At 37.1% G+C, this 26,406-nt stretch overlaps 1 protein-coding gene across 1 annotated transcript; it reads right to left on the bottom strand.

Moving 5' to 3' along the window:
- Positions 1-6,345: 6,345 nt before the first annotated feature.
- On the bottom strand, positions 6,346-25,717 carry ndfip2 (Nedd4 family interacting protein 2). Its single transcript, XM_079854403.1, has 8 exons — positions 25,343-25,717; positions 16,960-17,122; positions 14,838-14,968; positions 12,822-12,909; positions 9,711-9,835; positions 9,510-9,576; positions 9,019-9,124; positions 6,346-7,326 (listed from the first exon to the last, which is right to left on the bottom strand). Exons 1-7 carry the CDS (start codon positions 25,376-25,378, stop codon positions 9,021-9,023), a joined length of 714 nt encoding a protein of 237 aa, XP_079710529.1. The 5' UTR covers positions 25,379-25,717; the 3' UTR covers positions 6,346-7,326; positions 9,019-9,020.
- Positions 25,718-26,406: the final 689 nt, after the last annotated feature.

The following is a 26,406-nucleotide window of genomic DNA, read 5'->3' as shown; positions in this document are numbered from 1 at the left end:
TTTTAGAGTACAATATAAAGATTCTGGGCTCATATTTCCGAATTTGTTGATTTTTTGGGGGACAGTGCGTAGCACAATCAGCAATGCTTCGACAAAACTAATTTCTTATTATTATTAATGCTGTAAACAGTTGTGATGCTTAATATTTTTGTAGCAAAGAATACTTTTTTTTTCAGGATAGAAATGGTTTTTTTTTTAAACACCATTTATTTGAAATAGAAAACGTCACTTTGATCAATTTAATACACCCTTTTATATATATACATACAAATCTGTCCCCAATCTCTTGAACGTTACAGTGTGTACTATCCTAATATGCTATCATAAAGACAAACTACCAGAAACCCTTTCATCTTTGATGACATTTCACACCGAACTGCAGAAATCTTACTGAAGTGACAGGACGACCCTCAGGTCAGAGTTGTAAAAGCATTGGCGCTGCGAAGTGACCTTTACAGTCCCTTGTCAAGCATTCGAAGCTTAGAAACGCACATAAGCACAGCTTTGCATAGCAACAAGACAAATCTTGATCGTTAGCAATGAGGTGATTTATTAAATCCAACAGCTGCATTGCCTGTGATGTCGGCCTCGTCAGATGTGTCCAAAAATCGTAAAACAATAATTTTTTATTTGTTTGCGAAATAGCACGTTTCTCAATAGCTTTGAAAATAGCACTGGCAAAACATATGGCCAGCGTATAGACATATGTCGGACAGAGCACATTATGACACTATTGTAAACATGGACTTTGAGGCACAAGTATAACAAATTTGGTGGGAAATATGATTCATAATAAGCGGCTGGGTCCAAAACTCCATGTACACTTGTAAAAATGGAAATTTGGGTTTTCCGAGTAAAAAAAAAAAACCTCCCTTCACAGATCTCAGGAGATCCTTGGAGTAAAATTGAACTTTGCTGATCTCCTCTCCGTACTGAAAGCAGGAATACAGCCAAACAGTTTGCGGTTTTGTGTCAATGATCTAGAAAAGGCACGGTCGTCCTTGCCAGAAAAACAAGTGAAAGCCAAGCCACTGTGGTGCTTTTCTTGCCCACTTGAAAGGCAGTGGATGTGCTCTTCATTCCCACCCCGGTGTTCCCTGAAGGTCCAAAAAGCATGAAGGTGTCAGGGTTTAGTTGCAAGAAGAAAACTACAGCTAAATAGCAACACATATAACATGCCTCACTATTACATTTGTTCTTAAGCCTATACGTTGTGTTATTCGTCAAGATGATAGGTTTTGTTTTCAGCCTGTTTTTCATCGAACGTGCTGTTGAATGAGAACTCAACGAAAGCCTCTTGCTAGAAGCGTGTTGAAAAACACAGGTGGAAGTTTTCGAAGCATCTGACAGGCCGTTGACAACGTACAAGAGAGGTGTGGGACCGTGCATGCTGGCCCTCGGGCGGCACTTACCCTCAACCCATCAACTGTGGGTAAACGCCTCACGCTGTAATCGAGAGAGAGAGAGAGAGAGAGAGAGAGAGGAGAGAGAGAGAGAGAGAGAGAGAGAGAGGGAGAAGAGAGAGAGAGAGGAGAGAGATGAGAGAGAGAGAGAGAGAGAGAGAGAGAGAGAGAGGAGAGAGAGAGAGAGAGAGAGAGAGAGGAGAGAGAGAGAGAGAGAGAGAGAGAGAGAGTGAGTCAGTCTTGTGTTAAAGGGATAGTTCACTCAAAAATGCTGTGCAAGTTTTTGGGTGAACTATCCCTTTTAAAGAAAAAATGTCTTTGTGAAAATTACAGTTATCTATGGAAGCTTGTTTCCCCGCCACAGATTTAAAAAAAAAAGGTAATTGCAACTTTTTATCTCACAATTCTGACTTTTTTCTCAGAATTGAATGATATACACTCGCAATTGCGAGTTAAAGTCAGAATTGCATGTTATAAAGTTAGAATTGTAAGAATAAAATTGCAATTGCGTGTTATAAAGTCGCAATTGCCAAGTAGTCAGAATTGCATGTTATAAAGTAAAAATTGCTTGATATAAAGTCAGAATTGCATGATGTAAAGTTGCAATTGCGTGTTGTAAAGTCAGAATTGCATGATATAAAGTCGCAAATTGCGTGTTATAAAGTCAGAATTGCATGATATGAACTCACATTTGCATGTTAAAAGTCAGAATTGTGAGATATAAAAATCGCAATTGCGAGTTTTAAAGTCAGAATTGCATGATATAAAGTCGCAATTGCCAATTAAAGTCAGAATTGTGTGTTATAAAGTCGCAATTGCAAGTTAGTCAGAATTGCTTGATATAAAGTCAGAATTGCATGATATAAGTCAGAATTGCGAGATATAAACTCAAATTTGCATGTTAAAAAAGTCAGTATTGTGAGATATAAAATCGCAATTACGTGTTATAAAGTCAGAATTGCTTGATATAAACACATTTGCGTGTTAAAAAGTCAGAATTTAGTGATATAAATTCGCAATTGCTTGATATAAAAATCAGAATTGCATGATATAAACTCACATTTGCATGTTAAAAAGTCAGAATTGTGAGATATAAAATTCGCAATTGCGTGTTTTAAAGTCAGAATTGCATGATATAAACTCACATTTGCATGTTAAAAAGTCAGAATTGTGAGATATAAAATTCGCAATTGCGATTAGTCAGCATTGCTTTATATAGTCAGAATTGCATGATATAAAGTCACAATTGCGTGTTATGAAGTCAGAATTGTGAGATATAAACTTGCAATTGTGAGTTATAGTCAGAATTGCGAGATATACAAACGCAATTGTTATACAGTCAGAACTGCGAGATATAAACTCACAATTGTGTTATAAAGTCAGAATTTTCCTCGAGTTGTGAGATAAAAAGTCGCAATTATCTTTTAAATTGTTTTATTCCGTGGCGGAAACAAGCTTCCATAGTAAACACGATTTAAAATAAAATTATAATTTTACAATTCACATATGAAAAGGAAATACAAAACGTGACAACATGACATGATGAGTGACATGATGCGACAAAATTTGATTGCGGCAGTTATAACCAATTGTTGTTGTTTATACTGCAACAAAGGTAATAGATTTGTTGCATTGCATCACAGTGAGAACAGGGGAACAACGCAAAGCTATATCGCTAATATTCATCGATTATAATCTGAAGAGTCTAGTTTTGCACTGTTGTGCTGCTCGTCGTGTAAAGATGTCTGCGAAACCAAAAGCCTTTTGCTTTTCAAAGAGAGGTTGAGGTGACATGAGCGATAGCGATTGTTAGCAATACAACACATCTGAGCAGAGTTTAACTTTATGCAAATGAGCAGCACAAGATGCAGCAACTACCAGTTAGTGGTTACACCTACTGGCAACCAACAGTATAATATGAAAGCTTGTTTCCGCCACAGAATAAAAAATTAGAAATGTAATTGCGACTTTTTTCTCACAATTGCGTAATATAAACTCGCAATTGTGAGTGATAAAGTCAGAATTGCAAGATATAAACTCGTAATTCTGAGAAAAAAAGTATTTTTTCCTCACAATTGGACTTCATAACTCGCAATTGCGAGGTACTCACAGTTCTTAAAAAAAGTCATAAGTGCAAATTTATATCTCGCAAATCTGACTTTATAACTTGCAATTGCACGTTTCTATCATGCAATTCTGAGAAAAAAAGAACCAGACCAAAAAAAAAATATGTGCACCCCTGGTTATAGTTTAGTTTTAGTTTTAGTTTTGTTTTTATTATTTTATGCAAAGGCATCACTCCTTAATAATCAATGCATCTGTCTGCATTGCAATAGCAGGAGAGATCGTTCCTTTACATTCAGTGCGACAAAACTGTATTGATGCAGCGACCTAGTTTAGTAGTTGCAATGCTAGTTTGCAATATAGACTGGGTTTCATTCCTTACAATGCATCTAAACTGCAAATGAAGAGTGTTATATGACCAAACTTGATTTGTTGATTTCATTCAGTTGCATCGTGCAACAGTGTGAAAGCCCAGCAATTCAGAGTGAATGGGAGGGAAAAAAAACAAAAAAACAGGCAGGCTGTGAGTGCAGGTTGAGACCCAGCCCCTGACATTCCTATCTGTACCTGTGCATGCTGCGGAGTGACTGGAGGTGTGCCGGAGCTTAAGAGAGCCACTATTTACCCGCTGGGCCGGAAAGCCTCGAGGAGGAGGAGGAGGAGGAGGAGGAGAGGCCAGTGGGTGCATTACTCGGTTTAGACGTGGCCAGGAACAAAAAAAAGGCTCTGAAAATGCTGCCGACAGCAATTGTCAGCGTAGGCCTCGCGAAAGCTCTGACACAAACACACACTGAAGTTCACACATGCATTCATTCTCTCTTTTTAATGGATACATGTGACAGGATTTGCTTTGTATTGCTCCTGCTAGAAAGAAGCAAAGACATCAATGTAAAAAAAAAAGAAAGAAAGAAAGAAAGAGAAATTAACATTTCATTAAGGGGCAATATTTCCGTATAAACTCTGTACGTCTTGCTTTTATTTAAAATACATCATTGAAATGAAGTCTCAATCTGCATAATTATATAGTTTGTTGCCTATAAAATCAACATCAACTTATTAGCAATAGGTAATATTTTGCATATTTTATGCAAGAACAACTAAATAATGAATCAAATAAAAAAACTTATATTAAAAATGATTAAATAAATCAAAATATATTTCTGACTCTGCCTTGGAGTATTGCAAATATACCAATGGCATATGAATATAGTAATTTTTCGGTACCATTGTGTGTGTGTGTGTGTGTGTGTGTGTGTGTGTGTGTGTGTGTGTGTGTGTGTGTGTGTGTGTGTGTGTGTGTGTGTGTGTGTGTGTGTGTGTGTGTGTGTGTGTGTGTGTGTGTGTGCGTGTGCGTGAGTGAATGATTGTGAGCAGTGAGCCATCCATCCAGAAGAAAGGACCGGAAAAGGCAGTCTTCAACAGTAGTACCATGTGCCGACCGGAAAGGCGTTATGCAAATGGGTCACTCATTAAAAGTTTATTAAGAGTGTGTGTGTGTGGGGGGGGGGGGGGGGGGATTTTTATTCTAAAAATGTTTCTTAAGCTTCGTGATTTGAAGGACAATAAACTATTATTGTTTTACAGTATTAACAAAATCATTTTAGCAGAAGCTACGCCAAGCATGGTGAAACATTGTAAGGGTGCAGTTTGCAGTTTCATTTGTCTTAAAGATAAAGTAATGTGCAATCACAATTACGAGCAATTAAACCATTTACTCATCTTCTCTGTAAATGCTGCATTTCAGAAGGATATCGGACTGTGATTTTAACAGACATTATCATTGCTGAAGTGTAATAACTGGTGTAATAACTGGTACAGTTAACATGAAATGGCATTTGCAGCCCATGTTACTTCTGTAACATGACATTTTGGAGTGAAATGGAATATTTAATGTGGGGGGGAAAAAAGATGACTATAGGCTTTTCGAGCCGGATGTGAAGCACAACTTGGCTACGAGTTCATGTTTTCCCCACCCACATGACCTAGATGACATCAGCTGAAAAGAAAGATCGTTTCAGAGGCAGAGCAAGTGCGTTTTGATGATTTTGAGATTAAAAACAAAGCAAACAGGGTCCATTTTGGACGCATTTACATTACATGGTTCAAGTGACCCAATTCTGATTATTTTTCTCCCATTTGGCACAGATCAGATACACGTGATGAACGTGTAAGCAGGAAAAAAGCGAATTTTCTGAAAATTTTCAGATTTTCAGACCTAATTCATATGTGGAAATAAATCTGATATGAATCGGATACGCATTATCATTAGGATATGCATTAGCGTATGCCATGTAAGCGGACACATCGGATATTCCCATCAATGCGTCGTACGTAATTGAAAAAGCGGCAGTGGCGAATGTGTCAATTCAGGTGGACACGATCACATGATCACATGACTCAATGTAGGACGAAGGCTCCACCTAATGTTTGCTGACCTTTAAAGTTGGTGTAGAAAGCAAAAGTTTTTATTATCATTGCATCCAATGCAAATTGTGCCGTTTTTACTTCCTTTTCAGCCTAAGCTTCTCCAGGTCAGTACGTCTACCTTGGGTTGTTTCACCAAGTGTAGTGTGAATGCAGATCATGTTTAAAAGAAGATGTAAGCTGGTCATCAAAAAAATCGGATATAGTCAACAAATCAAAATTTGCAAGACCTTCAGTGTAAATGCGGACTAAGATTTCATGTTGACTTTAAACAACAGGCCCAAATACATGTACCCGGGATTTTTGAATTTTATTGGCATTATGCAAGACAAGAGAAGAAACATAGCACACAATCATCTCTGCCAATCAGAGAATATCCAAAAATCATTATTCCAACAAAAATAGTTTGGTTGTTTTACATACATTTAATAAATGTAAGTAGAGTTTTTTTGGGTTTTTTTTTGTTTTTTTTTGTTTACTGGATTAGTCTTTTGTAACCGAGTTAACCATGCATTTCTTTTAATAACCGATATTGCTGAAGAGGCTTGTGATTAATAGAAACAAATGACAGGAGCATTCAGGCATTCAAGTAACTAAAGTCATCTAGGCAGGTCACAGCTTGAGCAAAGTCACAACTTAAAACAAACAATAACAATAAAAAAAAAGTGGAGAGGGAAAATGAAGGTGCAAAAGGCAAATATATATTTTAGGATAAGTACAAATTCCATTTCCAGTCTGAAACACATCAATGAAGTTACTTAATCATTTACTATAAAGTTAAGCGAGACAAAACTTAAGAAGAAGAGAAAAGGTGCAGTTGTACTTTACATTACCAGCTTGACCATTAAGCTATTACTAGCAAATCCTATCTAAACTTGGTATATAATAATACTGCAATGCAATTAAATTTGCCAAGGCCTTGGATGCAACAAAGTAAAGAGAATTAAACTAGTCTAGTTCCATCATCATCATCATCATCATCATCATCATCATCTAAGACTGCTAACCCATTTTGGTAGAAGACATTGCATACGATGTCTTGGCTGCATATTTCTAGGGATCTTTTGCAGTTTGTTCGACCCACACAAAATCCAATACTCTGCATGCAATGTGTGGGAATATTAACCATTAAAGGACTTTTTTTTTTTTTGTCTACTCGAAGTAATCTAGTAATAAACCAGAGGTTTATGGACTGAGGCCAACTGGGAAGTAATGATGTGAAACTGAATATTAAGAGTCGATTTGCACTCATTCAAAGTTCAGAAAAACCTTCCATTTTTACCAAGTTCAGTTCAGAGCGTTTGGCAGAGATACTCGCTTTATTTTTTTTTTCTCTTCTTCCTCTTCCCCTCAGTGGGATCCAGTCCAGTTCATTTGACGGGTTGCAAATCATCAAGGAATTTCACATTAGGGAGGAATGTTTTGGTGAGGCGACCTTGAAAGAGACAGAGTGAATGAGAGTGAAGCTTGTTTTTTGGAGGTTTGCCATGATGGCCTTCATTGTGCAAACTGCATATAAGCAAGGTTATGAGAGCCATTATCAATGAAGCAAATTACATCCGGCTTGCATGTCCAAGTTAACAAAGGCATAATCAGTTCTTGTGTTGTTTTGGCACAAATTCAAGCCAGGAAATCGTGTTAATAAAAGGCACTTCCACAATAGGGTAAGAAGTGTATTTACACTTTTATGAAAAGATACAAATCATGTTATTTTGCTGTGAGACCTATAAGACATATTAGATCAAATACTTTCTCTAGCATTTTAAACAAATGTATCCTCTCGTAAAATTATCACTTTCACATTCTCGACTTAACACCATACAACCATGACATTATTACATAACCTGTTGAATTTATATTCAATTATTTTGTAACTATTAACTCATTTTAAATAATTAAAAACATGTCAACTCCTGAACAATTTTGCCCCGTTGAACAAAATGTTGTAAATCTACAACATTTATGGTAAATAAATAATCATAATTTATCATAATAAATCCACATAAATTGTAGTTTTGACTGTATACGTCAAGCTAGTTATTATAAAAATGATCAAACAAATATTTTTGTTATATTTATGAGAAATATAAATATCAATTTTAGGCCTGTCACTTGTTGCACCAAACCCATAATCAGTTCTTGTGTTGTGTCAAATTCAATCAAGCCAAGCCAATTTGTTAATGCATAAATCAGCCTCAGTAAAGGCACGTTTCACAAAGACAGACTAAATGAGAAGGGAAATATATGTTGTTTTTATTTTAATAAAGTTAGTCGAGACCAAGTACATATAAATACATACACAGATGTATGTGAGATTTCTCAAACATCAAATGATAATATTTTTTTGTCTGTATCGTCCAGTTCTATTCACATGCAATGTCCCAGAATGTTTTAAATACAAATTCTGGCTGCCATTTCCATGCTTGGTTATTACGCATATTAGGCAATACCTGACCAAATGGGAAGTGTTCCTTCAAGGCAACATTCAACAAATAACATGACAGCCACAGTAATTAGGCTCACCACAAAAAAAAAAAAAAATGCAGTCAGCATCAGTTTCAAGTGTTGAATTAAAGTCTTGAGTAACAGCAGCCAAATATTTAACCACATTAAAAAAAAAAGTCAGATACTACTTCAACAGTAGAAACACAGGATTGCATGATGGTTCATCCCTTTACACCACAACTAAACCAATCTTTAGATTGATATCAAATAGTAGAAAACTCTTGCATTGAAGTGATAGAATCTGCAAGTCATTTATAAGAGTTTGAGAAACTGTCTTTATTAGAAAGTAGTTATTTTTGCTTTAATTGATTATAATGATTATAATAAAACCTAATCAATTACACTGTCATTTCTTATCCAATTTTCTGTTATTTGTCCTTGTGGGAAAAAAAAATTGGTTCCCATGAGGAAAATGGCTTAAAATCAAACCAAGTAATGTTAAAACTTTTTGAAAATGTAAAACTGCAGAAAGTTTGCAATGATGGGTAGGTTTAGGGGAAGGGTTAGTGTAAGGGGATAGAATATACAGTTTGTACAGTATAAAAATCATTAAATCTATGGAAAGTCCCCAGAAAACATGGAAACCCAACGTGTGCGTGTGTTCGTTTAATGACATCCTCACCTCTAGTACAAGAGGAAGAAGCGGGTTCGGAGTGAAGACACCATGCTTTCTGACATGTTACGCACTTTCAGGTAGTTCACGAACCCTCTGAAGAACAGCAGGAGTCCTGGAGTGGATGCAAGACAGGTCATAGGTCAATAACTAGATGTTTGAAATAGCATGCCTATCTGGTCTTGGCAAACACCACTACTTACATATCCACAAAAATAATATAGAAGGGCACTGCAAGCATATTAATTCACACAATACAGGAATCCATTAAAGCCTAATCACAGCAGCAAGTTCACTAATGCAAAGATTATTGTTTGTTAATATTACTACTACTCTGACAAACAAAATGCATTGAAGTCATAATGCATTTAAAACTAAAAAACTATGTATTTTGAGTTCCACTTTGAATTTAAAGTTATGTTGTCTTGTAGTCAGTGAACCAGCAGATGGCGCTAGAGTACCATAGAAAACATGGCTGGCGAATTAATCTAAGGTCTTACCAAGAACGAGGAAAATCCACCAGAGCCAGTACTGCCCATTGAAGTATCCAGTGAAGTAATCTGAAAACTGAAAAGAGGAATAATACCATTGAGTTTCACGCTGATTGAATTCACACTCATAATACGACATCTTTGATTCACAGTCATTTTCACTTCAAGTTTTCCACTAAACTAATTTAGAAGAATAATTAAGAGACTCACTCTCACAATGAGGATCCATTTGATAAGAGAGAGTCCAAAGCCGCAGATGGCACCATATCGGCCAGCAATGGTGTTGGTCAAACAGAAAGACAAGCAAAACCCAATCCAGTTGAATAGAAAAGCCACTAGATACAGAAACAGAGAGAGAGTGTTGCATTAATGAAAATTGATATCAAATATATTTCTATATTTATATATATATACATATATATTAGGGCTGTCAAACAATTAATCGCATCCAAAATAAAAGTTTGTGTTTACATAATATATGTGTGTGTACGGAGTATAATTATTTTCTATATATAAATACACACACATGCATATATATTTAAGAAAAATGTGTTATTTATATATAAAATATTTATATATAATATAAATTATATATACACAGTATATACATGCAAATATTTCTAAAATATATACATGCATGTGTGTGTATTTATATATAGAAAATAATTATACACCGTACACACACATATATTATGTAAACACAAACTTTTATTTTGGATGCGATTAATCGCGATTAATCGTTTGACAGCCCTAATATATATATGTATATAAACGATTAATCGCATCCAAAATAAAAGTTTGTGTTTACATAATATATGTGTGTGTACTGTGCATAATTATTTTGTATATATAAATATACACACATGCATATATTTAAGAAATAGTTGCTTATATATACTGTATATAAGTACTGTAAATAAGTATTTACAGTACACACACATATATTATGTAAACACAAACTTTTATTTTGGATGCGATTAATCGCGATTAATCGTTTCACATATACACACACACACACACACAAATATCCTAAAGTACCTTGAAAAGTGCACAAATACAGTGATTATTCTGTTTTGATGTGCTGACAATTACAACTTGAAAACTGCTTACATACATTACAAAGATGCTGATGCATTGTAATGCAGACGGACTCCTCCATAATCTCCTGGGTCACGGACTACCTTACAGGCAGACCTCAGTGTGTGAGACTGCAGAACCGTGTGTCTGAGCGGGTGTTGAGCAGCATGGGTGCTCCTCAGGGAATGGTTCTGCCTCCGTTTCTATTCACCCTCTATACCTCAGACTTCAATTACAACTCGAAGTCATGCGACCTCCAGAAGTTTACAGGTGATTCAGCTGTGGTTGGTTGCATTGAGGGTGGGCAAGAGACAGGATATAGAGCTCTGGTCAACAACTTTTGTGAAGTGGTGTGGAGTGAACCATCTACAAATAAATATAACTAAAAAAAAATCATTGGTAATTGATTTTAGAAGGAAAAAAGACCACCCCTCACCTATTTCTATATTCACAGCAGAGACGGTGAGATAGTGGACTCCTATCGGTATTTGAGGATCCACATATGACAGACTTGACTGGATTAAAAAAAAAAAAAAACCCGATCTATAAAAAGGTCTTAATATGTGTAGCAAGATGTGGTTACACTTTATTTTAAGGTGTCATTGTTACAGTATAATTATATATTTAAGTACTGAGTAATAATAATTAACAACATGTACTTACTATAAGGTTAGGTTAGGATTAGGATTTGGTTGAGGGTTAGTTGCATGTAATTATGCATAATTTACTGTTATTACTATGGTATGTACATGTAACATATGTAACAAGGACACTGTAAAATAAAGTGTTACCCAAGATGCTTCACATGTTCTATCAGTCTGTCGTCGCTAGTGCCCTGTTTTACGCCGTAGTGTGCTGGGGCACCGGGATTAAAGCTGGAGATACCAAAAGGCTGAATAAGCTTATTAAGAAGGCGGGCTTTGTCATTGGAGTGGATCTGGAAATGTTTGAGGTTGTTACAGAGAGGAGAATAATGTCCAAGCTGTTGACCGTCACAAACAATACCTCACACCCCCTCCATGACATGCCTACTGGAATGAGAAGTACATTCAGCAGCCGATTGATCCAGCCATGGTGAAACAGAGAACGCTACAGGAGGTCATTTATGCCCGTGAGACTTTACAACTCATCTATCCCGTGCCGAGGTCTCATTAACCATTCAGTCTAGGAATTAGGTCACTACACCCATCGTATAGCTTAATGCAGTTCATTTTCAGACATAAAATATTAATTACTGCTTTTATTGTTTGGCCGATTTTTATTTAAACCTTACTTTATTCTGTCCTTCTTAAACTTCAAACAAGATGATGCCAATTTGTTTATTTATTATATGTGTATAGTATGTTCTGTGTGTACTGTGAGTACTTTACTATCTTCATGTATTGCTGCTAATGCACTTTAATTTCCCAACTGTGATCAATAAAGTACTACTACTACTACTACTACTAATGAAAGAGTGACTAATCATTCATTAAACATGACTGGACTGTGATCGACTGCACTGCTGATCATCATGCTTTACTGCGGTTGGAATAACGTGACATGCAATACATCTCAACACCACCAGGTGGCGCACAGAGAGCACTAATGGAGGAGGTCAACACGCAAACACGTCTGAAATCTCCTGAGAAAGTCATTGTTTTGAAGTTATTACTTTGCGAGCTCTAGCTAAGTATGTTCTATATAGTAGTAGAACTATACAGAATGTAGTAGGCTATTAATGTAATCTGGGTGTACTAAATCCACCATGTTGTCACTGTCATGTGACCTACCAGCATCAGTTAAGTCATTCACAAATCCTCTCCCGTGGCCTCATGGGATAGTAAAGTGTCCATCATATGCACACTTCAGAATCTCACCGGAAGTAGTAGGTCATCCCGGTACTTTTTGCCTACTTTTTACTGAGTACTGTCATTCGGCTTTTTATGTTACATACTGTCGAGTCGGGAAGTTTGTAATTTTGGATGCAGCCACTGTGTTCTTAATTATGCTTATCTAATATGTAAAATCTGCATATTTAACAACAAAAAAAGTATGTGAAACAGTATGCATTATAAAATGATAAATGCTTAAAACATGTCATATGCTAAAAGGTTGACAAAACCTTACTAAATTGCATGTTTGATTCAGTCCAGTCCTCATGTTGCAAATAAATACGTTTTTTCTGCACGAATGATTAATGCTATTCCAAACATGAACGTGTGTCATGTGTGTACCGTAAACAGTCTGCATGACTTGACTTACTAAAGAAGGCCAGCATAAAGATTCCATCATTTCCCACCCTCAGCTGATCAGCGTCACTGAAGTCATCCCGAACCGGAAAATCCTCATCCTTTTTTAAGTAGATGGATAAAGAGAAACATTGACGAGTGTTTTAGAAGCATATTAGAAGGCAAAACTGGTTCAGAAATCACCATGAATGTAATGTGACAACAATGTTTACATAACTGGACCAACCTTGATAAACAAAAAATTATATGTAGATGTTAGCCAATCACATCAGAGTACATTTACATATAGAAGCAAATACAGTGTTTAAGAAGTAAGGGTGAGGGAGAAGGTGGAAAATACTTATGGCGAGTTAGTCGTCATGCATGAAAACCTTGATATATTGCAATTTTCTCCAAAAAGTCATTTTAATAAACAACATGGGCAACAACATGGTGACGTAACCCCTAATTCCGTAGCTTTTTCAAAGCTTGATTACTTTCAGCAAACACTTTCATCCAAAAAAAACGCTTCAAGTGCACTAGCAGCAGGGACAGGCCCTTCAGTGCAACTTTAAGGTAACGCATTTTCTGGAGGAAATCCTTTTTTTTTTTTTTTTTGCTTTTAGAGAAGTAGTTCACCAGAAAATAAACGATCTGTCTTCTACTCAACTTCATGTTGTTCCAAACCCATATGACCACAAAAAAGAGGTTGTTGTTTTGTATAATGTCTCTCAAGCACCATAAACATCATGAATAGTGCCACACTTATGGTGCCTTTAGACACATTGCAGCGCTTCATCAAATCGATGACATGATTTGAGGCTAACATCAAAATTAGTGAGGCATCTAAAAAAAAAAATTTATTCAGCAAATTGCTTCGAAATACAGCACTAAAAAACACGTATCTGACTGCAGGACTACTGTGTGTTTTTATGATACTTTTCTGGAACTGGACTTTCATTGTATGAATCACTCTTGTACAGCATTAACATTCTTCACAACGTTTCTATTTGTGTTCCACGGGGTTGGGAATGAAATTAGGGTGAGTAAATTGGCAAAATGTTCATTTTTGTGTGAACTACTCCTTTATGATCCAGCCTACGCCTCTGGTAGCGGCCAGCCCACAGCTCCACATTGCTACCGCAGCTCAAAACTGTGGCGGTTGTGTAACAAGCAAAAAGTCTAGAATAATGCTCTAATTCATTCTTTGTTTCTCTAGTGATTTCATGGGTGCGTGCTTTCTCTCTCATGTCCTCATTTTGCAATTACAAAATAATAATAATGAATGTTCCTTGAGCACCAAGTCAGGATATTAGAATGATTTCTTAAGAATCATAACATTACAAATGTCTTTATACTGTCAATTTTGATCAATTCGATGCATCTTTGCCAAATAAAAGTATTACTTTCTTTCAAAAAAGAGCTTACTCTGAGTCCAAACTTTTGAGTCGTAGTGCATGTATACATTTTAAATGTTTAGTGCTGCATAACTGTTTTATTATTTTATATAGCAAGTAATAAATTAGCACTTCATTAAACAAACCCTGTGTGGAGGTCACTGAAGAAAAAAAAAAAAAAAAAAAAAAAGGAAGTTGGTTCTGAGAAAAGCATAATTTATTTGCAGATGTCAGTTGGTTTGACACACTCAGTTATCTAATGCAATGACATTCAGACATTCTTAAGACTGCCCAAATAATACTTTTTGGGGCCACATTACATAACACTTCTTGATCTGAGCTCAGAGAAATCAGAGTATCTGAGGGATTCTCTATTTAGGTCATGGTTTATAATATGGCACACCACATCCTCAAAAAGGTTATCGTTATGTTACAGCTAAAAGCAAATCAGACACCATTTTAAAATAAAAATCAAGAGATGCCCCATTTCGTTTTGGTCATCATCAAATAATACGAGCATTTACTACAGCAATCATCCTTCCTTTGAGGGGCTGTTTTGGACTTTACCGAAGACGCAGTGGAAAGTTGTGCGAATTGAGGACTTGGGAGTTTCTTTCTGCTGAACATGTGGGCGCGACGGATGAGATACTCACTCGTGGAATGACCTCCACCGCCGAGGCAGCCATTGCTGCTGCTTTAGCCTTCTCTGCCTCATCGTAAGTGGGCAGAGACGTGGCAATGCTGTATGGCGGAGGAACGGGAAATTCCCCTGGATATGTGCTCTCTGGAAAACAAGAAAAAAACACAGGTCAGGTCATCCGTCACACATTTCTAGGTATGAGTATTCCGAGGGAGCAGTATTTCAAGGGAGCGCTGTCTTGATATTGCTTAGTCAAAAATCACTATTACTATTGCTCATACTTAGAAACCCATAACGCACAGAGATGCAAACGAGCTCTGCAGTGATCAGACTTAGAAGTTTCTCCTTGTGGATGATAAAACAAGCAAAACAACTGAGACTTCTGCTGTGAATTTCATCAGAATATCTTCAAAACCTGGAGGCTCTTTATACTTAGGAAAATCAGTAGTCACCTAGCAACCATCAAGGAAACCTTAGCAACCGCACAGCGTGGTAAAGTTTAAAAATCTCCCACTGGGAGAGGTTTTTTTTTAATGTTTTTGAAAGAAGTGTCTTAATCTCACCAAGGCTGCATTTATTTGCTCAAAAATACAGTAAAAACAGCAATCCTGTGAAATATTATAACAATTTAAAAAAACTTTTTTTTTTTTTTTTTTTTTATGTCAAATGTAATTTTTAGTTTTTCAGTGTCACATGATCCTTCAGAAATCATTCTAATACGCTGATTTTAGATACATTTATTAGATTTAGATTTATTATTTTCAGGATTCTTTGATCAATAGCTGCTTCAATGTATATGTAATGAGTGATTATAATCAAGGTATTAATCAGTATTTTTCCTTCTAAATATCACGAGTTGAATGACTTCTCTAAGCTTGTGAGATTTTACTTTGTTATAGAAGTTACCCACTGAAATGCTCTTTTCATGTATTCTCTAATGTCTGTATTTGATATGAATGCAGTAACAGTGCTTGCTCATTCCTGACTTCCAGAAATGAAATATGGAAAGATGTTTTGTTTGAGAAAGGTCTTCAACATGTGTCAATACATACATCTGTTTTTCTAGGGTACTCTTGACAACTATGGTCACAGGGTTCAATGAAGTCTATAGTTTAAGGGACCATTTCTTTGTTAAAGCCTTACTTTCCAGTTAGACTAAAGTGTAGCTCTCCTTGAGAGAAAGAACGCATTATCTTGATGTTTTGAGAGAACTCTCCTGTTTATAGTTAGAGCCTGGACAAATCCAACCTTGAGGAAGCTGTGTGTCGGTGTGTGTGTTAGTCTTCTTGGTTACAGGTTATGGAACCACTGGCATTATTGGAGATTGACTGAGTTGTTGTTCGGGACAGGCTGGCGCCCAGTGACCCAAATCTAAGACCTGGAAGGTCAAGACGTGCCTAACTTCAGGGTCCGAGTGTCAGCCGCATAATTGTTGGAGATATGCTTCAGTCTATCTGTATATGTGTGGAAAATTACTATGTTTATCTATTTCTTAGCCAATGAGAATCATTTAACCTGAAGCAAGGACGTAGCTTAGACCTTGGTGTAGGGTATAACTGATGTGATCTTTGTAACTGTAAGTGGGGCGGCCTACGAACTTCTGCTGATGAAACTGCAAACTATCTTCAGTAAAACTTTTCTTCAATTTATAATAATTCTGACTCCGGGTCTTCTTTCAAACATCTGGTCCTTGGGTCCTAAACTGTTACCCCCTAACAACAGAAAGTTCAAGAGAACAGCATTTGTTTAAAATAGAAATCTTTTGAAACATTATAAATGTCTTTACTTGAACGCATCCAAAAAAGTATTAATAAAAAAATATATATCTTACTGACCCCAAAATTTTTTGAACAGTAGTGTATGTTAAAATGTGTCTAAACTGTAACCAACAATGACACTGTGATTGGTCTTCTATTTCAATGTTTACACTGCAAAGGTGCCCAGAATCCACATTGTGTTCACTTTTCATTCGCAGTGTCATAACAATGGCAATTGATGTATCATTTCATTAATGCATATTGAAAACATTTCTATTCTATCGTCGTCATGCATACACAATAAATCTTGTCTAGAATTGCTAATCAAGTATATTCCTGCTTCCCTTCCTCGCTCTGGAAATGATAATGTGTCTGTACCTGGTGCAGCGGTTGCTCCGAGCGCCACACTAGTATACGGAGGTGGCGGAGCATCCGTATCCACCGCGGGGTTGCTGATGCCTAACTCAGCGGCAGCGGCCTGGGACGATGTGGACGGCTCGCCCCCGGCAGCCCCTTCAGAGGAGTCGTCCTCATTGTGCAACTGGGGAAGGACAGAAACAAATGTTCAGACTGAATAAACATTACAAGTGTTAAGTTCAAAATTTATTGATTGGAATTGGTTGGATGGTTGTGGTTTGCTATTGGTCGAGCTCATGTGACTGACAGGTTGTCCCGCCCTCACACCATGAAATCAAAATTGACAATTCTAATTGTTTAATGAAACTTTAATGCAGTGTGTATTTTAAATGATTTATCAGAGTACATCATTATTACAGAATTCCTTTGGCCAGAAGAAGCGTGTATAAAAAATATTTTGTCCCAATGGCAGTGATTATCTTAAATCGTACAATTTTCTAAAGTGATACAACAGATTGGCTGACATTATAGCGTGTTTTTTAATTTTTTTCTTTTTGGAATGATTGGAACAGTGTTTAATTGTATAATTTTGTTAATTGACTAGTTGCACGGCGACCGTTGACGTTCGAACTTGAGTGTGCGCGCCAGTACTTCCGGTGATCTGACAGCGAGAGCGAGAGACAACAGTGACCGAGTTGAATGTTCACCATTGGCCATTGGCTTGTGTGATAATAATGGATCTTAGTAGTATTTTAAGTGATAATTGATTCTATAAACAACTATAAAAGATCATTTTCGGCTTTCTCCGGCTCCCTGCACCGAGCGTAATGCGAAACCGGAAGTGTCTACGCGTACACTCGCTGATCCGAATTCCAAAATGGCGGCCACGTGCAACTAGTCAATTCTGTGTTTGTGTTGTTAATGTGTTGTCAAAGACAAATGTTCACTCTGTGACAAACAGAATGGAGAATAAAGTTCAACTCAATAAAAAAATATATTCATGTGCCTCTCTTTGAAAAGCGTGAGGGCGGGACAACCTGTCACTCACATGAGCTCGACCAATAGCAAACCACAACCATCCAACAATTCAATCAATCCCCACCATACATTTTTCTCGTTCGAGAAGCCGTTTCACTCAGATATAAGTCACAAGAAAAGACTATCGCAACTTCTGTTTCATACCGACTTTAAGACAGATCTGACAAGGTCTTGTTAGGTGCGTTAGGTGAATTGACACCATGATGTACTCAACCAAGGGAGTATATCATCTAACACTGCAAGGAGCACGTCAACAACTTGGACTCTAGGGACGCATAACCTTCCTGCCCTCGCCCTGCAATCAACAAAACAATCTGTAAAGCTAAACTCCAAGAAAAAGGTGTTGAAACAAATTAAACATTTAGTGTCCAAAAGGAGCCTTACTTCTTAATATGCATGAAGTAACCTGAAAATGTCTTGAGGACTAATGGTAATTCGACAGTTCAAGATTGCAGGGGACGTATTTGGCCCATCAGAGTGCAGCAGGATGCACAGTTGCCTGCCAACAAAGTTAGCAAACAGCGAGATTCACACAGTAACAGGAGAGCGACGGTAATGCAAACCACGAGACTGAGGCACAAGGTTGTTCCTTCAACTGCACCTGTTTGAAGCGTCGTTGAGAAGCAACCGTCCAAACAGATACGAGGGGATTCAACCTGGTGAAATTAGTCTGTTTCGCATACGTGGCAGTTATTCAGTGACTTACATTGACAATCCTCTTAGTAGGGTTGTCACAATAGGGTAACTCTGTGTCAACTCAACCGGAGGCACCGGCTCAAATGTTTAATTTTGATACGATTTTTTTCTGAAGAAAGACAAACATGAATAGGAAATGAAAGCCAAAATATGAAATGCCATGGGTAAATATTTACAGAGTAATCCACTATTTTGTAGAAGTGGGGGGTCAAAATGACAGCTTCACATAAAATGTAAAACCAAATTACAGAGTGAAAATGACTTTAGAAAGATGGCAGCATCATTATTTTATTTTTACTCACAGATTGGTAGGTCTCTTTAGTAAATGATGTTCTCTTTAGCAATCCTTGTTGCATAATACACCAATGGTGACAGTTCCCCCCTTCCCACCCATGTTTTTAACAATATTTTCTTTAGGTACCTTGTTTTTAAGGCCCTATATGGTTAAATCCCAGAGATATTGGGATCTCAATGTGGCTAAACTGTTAAATTGTACACATTTTCAGGGAGCCGCTATCCATATGCAGGGTATTGAAATCGCTTTTGAATGCACGATTGTTTTAGATTTTAAAATTTGCGAGTATTCTGAGTATAGGGAGAGGCGGTACTGACCACACATTTTACAAGATAAGATATACTGTCAATGACGCTCAGGATCAGTTGTGCACCAAGTTCACATGAGAATGATTACACCATGAAGCCACATCAAGGACAGAACGGACCAATGGGGAATCAGGCTTCCTCACTCTACAATGAGGACAACCAAAAGACAAACTGAACTGCCATTACATAAACACAACAACTGGCCAGGGACAAAGAAAGCATCTCAAGTGGTTTGCAATGGGCTGTAAAGAACTATCAGACTGGAGATAAATAGTATACATCTTATCTGTGTTATGACTAAGACTGCACAGAATCAGTGAATTCTCTATGTGAATTCACAATTCGCGAAAAACTCTAAAAAGCATTGATTTGGTGTCGTTTGAGTTCCTCAGCTGAAATATCTGGACCAACTGATTAAATATGCCACTTTTCTTTACATGGAATAAAGAAGCAAGTAACATACAAAAAACTAAAGGGCATATCCTTGTGCAATAAAAGGCAATAATTTAAAGATGACTTATGTTTGGGTTTTTTTTGTACATGTTCATCTTTCTTTAGTGTGTAATGTTGCTGTTTGAGCGTGAAAAAAAGTCTGCAAAGTTGCAAACACAAAGTCCCTCTAAAGGGAGTTATTCTCTATATCAGAGTCACTGCTTCTGAACTCCTGAACGCCTCCATTGTAGTCTCGAGTTTTCTTCTAGGAACCCGTCACGCTATTCCTCATTTAAATAATTCCCACCCAAGGCATATATGCAAAAAAAGGGGTGATGCCTGGTTGAGTTGTTTTAGTAGTGTGTAGAAACTAGGGATGGTGAAAACTAAAAATGTTCTTGACCGACCACCGAGCCTCATTAGCCGGTTGAAACCGGTTAACCGATTAGTTTAAAATATGCTACGCTATTTGAAATAACAGCCATTTCGAGCCGCGCCTGCAATTTCGCAACTCTGTCGCATCTCTCTGCCGCTCTGCCTCCCACTCACGTCACTTTTTTTAAATCCCCTACAGCGCGAAACATGAGTCCCGCAAACGCGGCGCCGAGGAGCTTGTATGTAATTGGAGGACAAATGGCTCCTTAGTTTCGAAATGGTTTGGGTACAAGGTGATCGCGTTGAAAATAAAGGCGTTTGTCTAGCGTTAGAAGCTCTTTTGAAACATTGCCGCGGCTCATTTAAGAAAATGACAGCTCCGAAGAGACGCCGCTTTAGTTTGAGGTAGTGCTAACAATAATAAAGAAAGATGATGATCATCATCACCTTACATCATAGATGATGTGCTACTACTGTATTTAAGCACTGTATCACACAAGTTGCAACTTACATCTGTGACATTCTTTTTGGTAAAATGGTCCCACACACTACTTTTCTTTGCACGCTTCATCCTGTCGTCTGCCCTGGCTCTAACCTCGAGTGTTTTAGCCTGTAGCCTTTACTTTTCGCAAACCTTGTGAACGCGTGAACCCAAACGCTGTGACCTCGAGTCGCGCCAAATGTTTTTATTGGTTTATTAAGTACAAACAGCCGAGTTATGAAAAATTGAGTGTGAGGGATTTGTTCACTTCACACAAAAAGATCTTGGAATGGGATGGCTAACTATAGTAGCGTTTAGTCCACTGTCTATAATAGCCTAATTTAGAGATCACTTTTTTTTTTTAACCTACTACCGACAACTTTGATCGGTTAACGTTGATACAGTCAACCATCGGTCAAACGGTCATCGGTTAAAACCCCTATTAGAAACGTGTGGTTATGACAAGGGGGCGAACATTTCTGACACACGCATGAAGCGGTTGACCAATCATACAGCAAAAATGCAAAAAAACATAACTGTTGCATTAAGCATTTTGCATAACTGTTGAACAAAGATTAAGCCTAATTAAAAATTGCACAGTTGCATAATTGCAATTCTGCAGTGTGCTGAGTCGGACTAATGACGAGTTCAAAGATAAAGTGGGAGAAAGTGATATCATGGTACAAGTATAATAAAATGGATAAGAATTAAGAAGAATTAATGCAGCAAAGGCTGAGCTATGAAACATTGCAGGAAGCGACTTCTGAGAATGCATCGTGTGGTACAACCACAACCACCTAAATATCGATGTACCTTAAAATGGAAAGACCAGCAACGCCTATTTCTTGACACATCTAAGAAGTGATATTATAACATTTGGTTGCTATAGCAACATTCTAACATGCAGCAAGATCAAAAAAAGTTTGTGTGCTTTTTTTCCCTTTCCTAGAAATGATGAAAAGACTTTGAAAACATACAGAGGCCTGCTGGATGAATTACTCAAGACTCCAGGAATTGAGTTTCATTTGCTGTGGTGTGCTCTTCTCTGAAAATGAAAATATATCAGAAAGCTCTCCTTGTTATAAACCAAGACTTTGAGAACAGAAAATAACAGGGTTTTTGATGAAGCATAAAATAACATTAAGTGAAGACTACAATATTTTAGCCTTAGTCCCTGTTAAATAAGCGTATACCAACAACCAGATTTTGTCTCAATTATCAAATCCAAAGTCTACAATCTGTGTGGTCTGTACACAACAACTCTGTACATGTTTAACTAGAAGCTGTCCTTGTTTTTTGTGATACACAAAGTACTATAATCCAAAAAAACATGTTATTATTACCAAGGTCATTTTTTTGTAAGGTGCATATCTCCATAATGTTTGTATTGTAGGTTTATAAAAGATATTATTTTCTGGGACACTTCACATAACCCTTTCCAGCTGAGCAGTGAGTCACCAGATTTCCATAATAAACAATAGGCTCTGGATCCAGATTACAGGGTCAGTTCTTTATTGTTCAGGGTGGAAAACACACACAAACTTGTGATTATAATGCACTTGGTGCTCTTTATGATAGAGTAGAAGGTTGTAATTCTTTGAAAACCAAGTGAACTGTCAACCAAAAGGACATTACATTTGCACCCAATGCCTCAAAATGCATTTCAACATCCCAAACACAGCCACGACCCCTCATGGAAAATGCCTTTAGATATCCCAAACACACCTATGATGTGTCAAAATGCCTTTGAACACACCCAAGCACACCTATGACAACACATTAACATGATTAAAATGCTTTAAAACTTTGTTGAACACCCCAAACACACCTATGCGTTCAAAGTTCATATATGCCACTATGATGCCTCAAAGTGCATTAGAATAATCTAACGGCTCAAAGTGCATATCAAACATTCTGAGTCATTTAAATTTTCCACGTGGGCCTGTGACGCCTCAATTTGTAAGAACAATTTAAATTTGCCTACGATGTCTCAGCATGAATTTGAGGGCCCCAAAACAAAACCTAATTACCAATATAGACTAAAAAGTGCTTATGTGGCTTTAAATTGCAAGTTAACCTGTGACAACTCAACCTGTATGATTGAATAGATTAGGTCCAAACATTCTTAACCATAAACAACAGCATTACTGGACTAACCAGTGGATTAATTTCATTGCACAGCATCTCAAATGTTGGTTTAGTTATTCTGAGTGAGATGAACGAGCCAAAGTCATCAAAATGGCTGGGTATAATGAACGGTCCCAGAACGGTCTCACATGATTGTGTTCGCGAACACCAGGCATCCGCCTCCAAACGCAAGATAACATGACAACATTTATTGCGTTCCATCATTTATGATATATAAAAAAAGAGTGGCTTCCAAAATTGCAGCAATGCCCATTTTCATTACAAATATTTTACGCCAATTTCCCATTTTAACGTTCCAAATGCACTTATGTCACCTTAAAACTTCCAAATGCAACAGTGACAACTCAAACTGCATTGGAACACATTGGAATTGCATTGGAATGCAAAGCATGAAAACTAATGTCAAAATGCACCCAACGTCGCATACATGCCTGTGGCGTTTCAAAATGCGTTTGAACGCCCCAAAAGCTTAAACGGTTCATAGTGCACCCCTGACAACTCACATTGAGTTGGAACGCAGCCGTGATGCTTCAAAATTGAATGTCAAATGCACTCAACATGTCTGTGAGCTTCAAACTGCATTTGAATGAATGCCCAAAAATCATGTTTTGGCTCAGTGTGTACTTGAACATCCCCCAATGCACCTATGATGCCATAGAATTCTTTTTAACCCTTTTAGAGGGACAAATTAAGCTGTCTCACTATGTTCTGAAGTGTCTACCTGTGACGCCTCATAATGTGTACAATTTAAACGTGCAAATGATGACTCAGCATGCATTTGAGGGCCCCAAAACATGCCTATAATGACAAAAATGTGCCTATGTGGCTTTAAATGTTGCAAGTTAACCTGTGACAACTCAAATTGCATTTTGAATGCACCTGTAACACCTAAAAATGTGTTTGAATGATTAAAAGTGCCACCTCAAAACATACAACAGCTAAAAATGTATTTGAACATTCCAAATGTGCTTATGTCGACTTAGCTCCATGAGCTCCTGCGACGACTCAAACTAACTTGGAACACACTAGTTGTGTTTCTTTAAATCTACCTACTCTTATGCGAATTTTGGAGGTTCTCTGTGGAACAAAAGTGGGCGTTTCTAAATTTGTGGGTGTTTTCAAACAGGTGGGTGTTTATAAATCATTCAATGAAAATGATGCCCTTCCCCCGACCCCACCCCTAAACCTTAGCCTGACTGTGATGTGTGCAAATCAAGTAACGCGGTCGAAAACGCCCCTCTGTTTGTGGCCTCGTCCACTGATCTGGCAACTCATATTGCTGTCCTGCAGCAGCAGAGACCTATAGCCTCTTCTTCAAATTTTGGGATATCACATAAAAAAAATTGCATAACCATCCGTTTTTTTTTGTCATCCTTTGGCTGGCGTTACATTATATGATGCACTTTTATTCATACAAATGATTTTAAACCCTTCAAGACAAATTGATCGAGTTCTCTTTTGGCTTGAAGTTGAACGAACACTAACCGTTAAATGACCGTTTAGTCGAGTATCCTTATAAGAGCAGCCTGAGCAGTCTTAAATTAGTTCAACAAAGTCTTAAATGAAGGCAAAGAGTTGTGAGAGAATGAGATGCGCGTGAGATCACGTCTCTGTCAGCAGCGGCTGGTTTTAAAGGGACAGCAGCCAATTATTTAAAACATATATTTAAAATATACTATCTTTATTGTTTCTACATTAATTTGGAGATTAACTGTGAAATTATTACAGTATAAACTATTATTAAAAACGTAAGTTTTTTAATGGAGATTAATCGTGATTAATCAGAAAAAAAATGTGTGATTAATCTAGTAAATTTTTGCAATCGATAAAAATAAATAAAAAAGAAACATGAACAGGCCTGTCTTATTCATGTTTATTTTTATTGAATATTATATATTTATTAAATAAATACATAATATTCAATAAAAATAAACATGAATAAGACTTAGGCCTATTCATGTTTCTTTTTTATTTATTTTTATCGATTGCAAAAATTAACTAGATTAATCACAAAAAAAAAAATCTGATTAATCACGATTAATCACCACTAAAATAAACTTAGCCTGCCTCTGCCATCCAGCACCCCCCATAATCTCCCCCAACCCCCCTCCCCATCCAGTATTTTGGTACCCAAATGTTGACAGGTATGAATATAGATGATGTCCGAACATTCTTAAGCATAAACAACAGCATAACGGAACAAACCAGTGGACTTATTTCAAAATGCCTTTTGAAATGATTTTTCATTTTTATTTCCATGGTTTAATTACAAATTGCAAAGTGAAAATGGCATAGCCTATTTTGTGGTTTTGCTACTAGTAACTACGGTTACTAGACACTGTATCATATATCCAGCTGTGTTAGGAGCCGTTCAAACAGGACGCGTTCTTGAGCTTGCGTTAATTTCGGGCGAGATTAATAAAAGTAGCACTAGTTCAACTTAAAAACGCGTCCTGTCCTCTGTGAACTGCCGAGCACTTTGTCGCGGTGAAGATGTGATGATGCGGAAGTCACGTAGGCTACGATTAAAGGTACGCGGATAAAATGACAGTAATCATCAGCAGCTCGGACATGTCCGTCTAACATGGCATATTTGATCGACTTATATAACGATGCGTGATTTAGACTTACCACTTGGTAGCGGCTCGCCGCCTGGTCCATTTTCATATACGACCAGCCCAGCCAGCGGCGAATAAAACCAGTAAATCCTTGATTAATTCAAATTAAAAGCAGTTCCCGATCTTACTTGAGATCATATGGCACGGATCAGTCATACACGGAGACCGTAGTTTTTTCTCCCCATTTACTCGATAGACATGATTTAACGTGAACGGTCATGAGATGCAGTGAGTCCTACAGTGAAGAAACAAAGCGAGTGGGAGGAGATGCCCATGACGCAAGCGTGACGCCGCACTGTGAACGTCTAACTGTTTTTATTTATTGATATACAGAGATATTTGCAAAATAATTACAAGTGCTATAGCCTATTTTCTCACCAGTTAATGCAGGGAGTTTAGGAAAAATGAACTTTGGAACTCTGGCTACATGTTTATGTAATTCGAGCTCTGTGTGTTTTTGGAAAACCTGGCAGATGTTTACACCTTTTTCCCCTTTAATATATGTCCTTGTAATGTGCATGTCCTTCAAGGTGACCTGCCTAAAACGTTATGTAAACACTGTCCTAAATTAATTTCATAATGTTGACGACACCGTTGCATTGACCAATCTCTGTGTATTTATTTCTTATCTGTGAAATTATATTTGAAAGGTCAAAGAGCAGTGCAGTGATCCTGTGGTGTCAACAACTATACCAGATTGCAGTTCTGAAATCAAGCATGCATATCTCCATCTACTGGACAGATAATGCAAAGATTGTGTAGCCTACTGTAAGTTAAATATGACAGGTCAATAAATTATTTATTTAAGTTCAAACAAAATCTTTAAAAAATCTTGTGAAAGACGGAGATACATCAGCTGTCATACAAAAATGTTTGGGTTTTTTTTGGGAAAAGCTGAACAAACCTTAAAGACACAATAAACAAAAATAATAATAATAGTAAATCTCTTTAAGTTCTTTAAATTGGTTTGAGTTTGAAATGTGATTATTGACTTTGGTCTTAAATCATCTGAAATCTCAAATCTGTGTTTTATATAAAAAAGCAAGGTCTAATGAACAACAGAACATTATAATATAA

Source organism: Squalius cephalus (genome assembly GCF_949319135.1).
Source record: "Squalius cephalus genome assembly, chromosome: 2".
Lineage (NCBI taxonomy): Eukaryota > Metazoa > Chordata > Actinopteri > Cypriniformes > Leuciscidae > Squalius > Squalius cephalus.
This window is presented reverse-complemented; position numbering and strand designations above follow the sequence as displayed.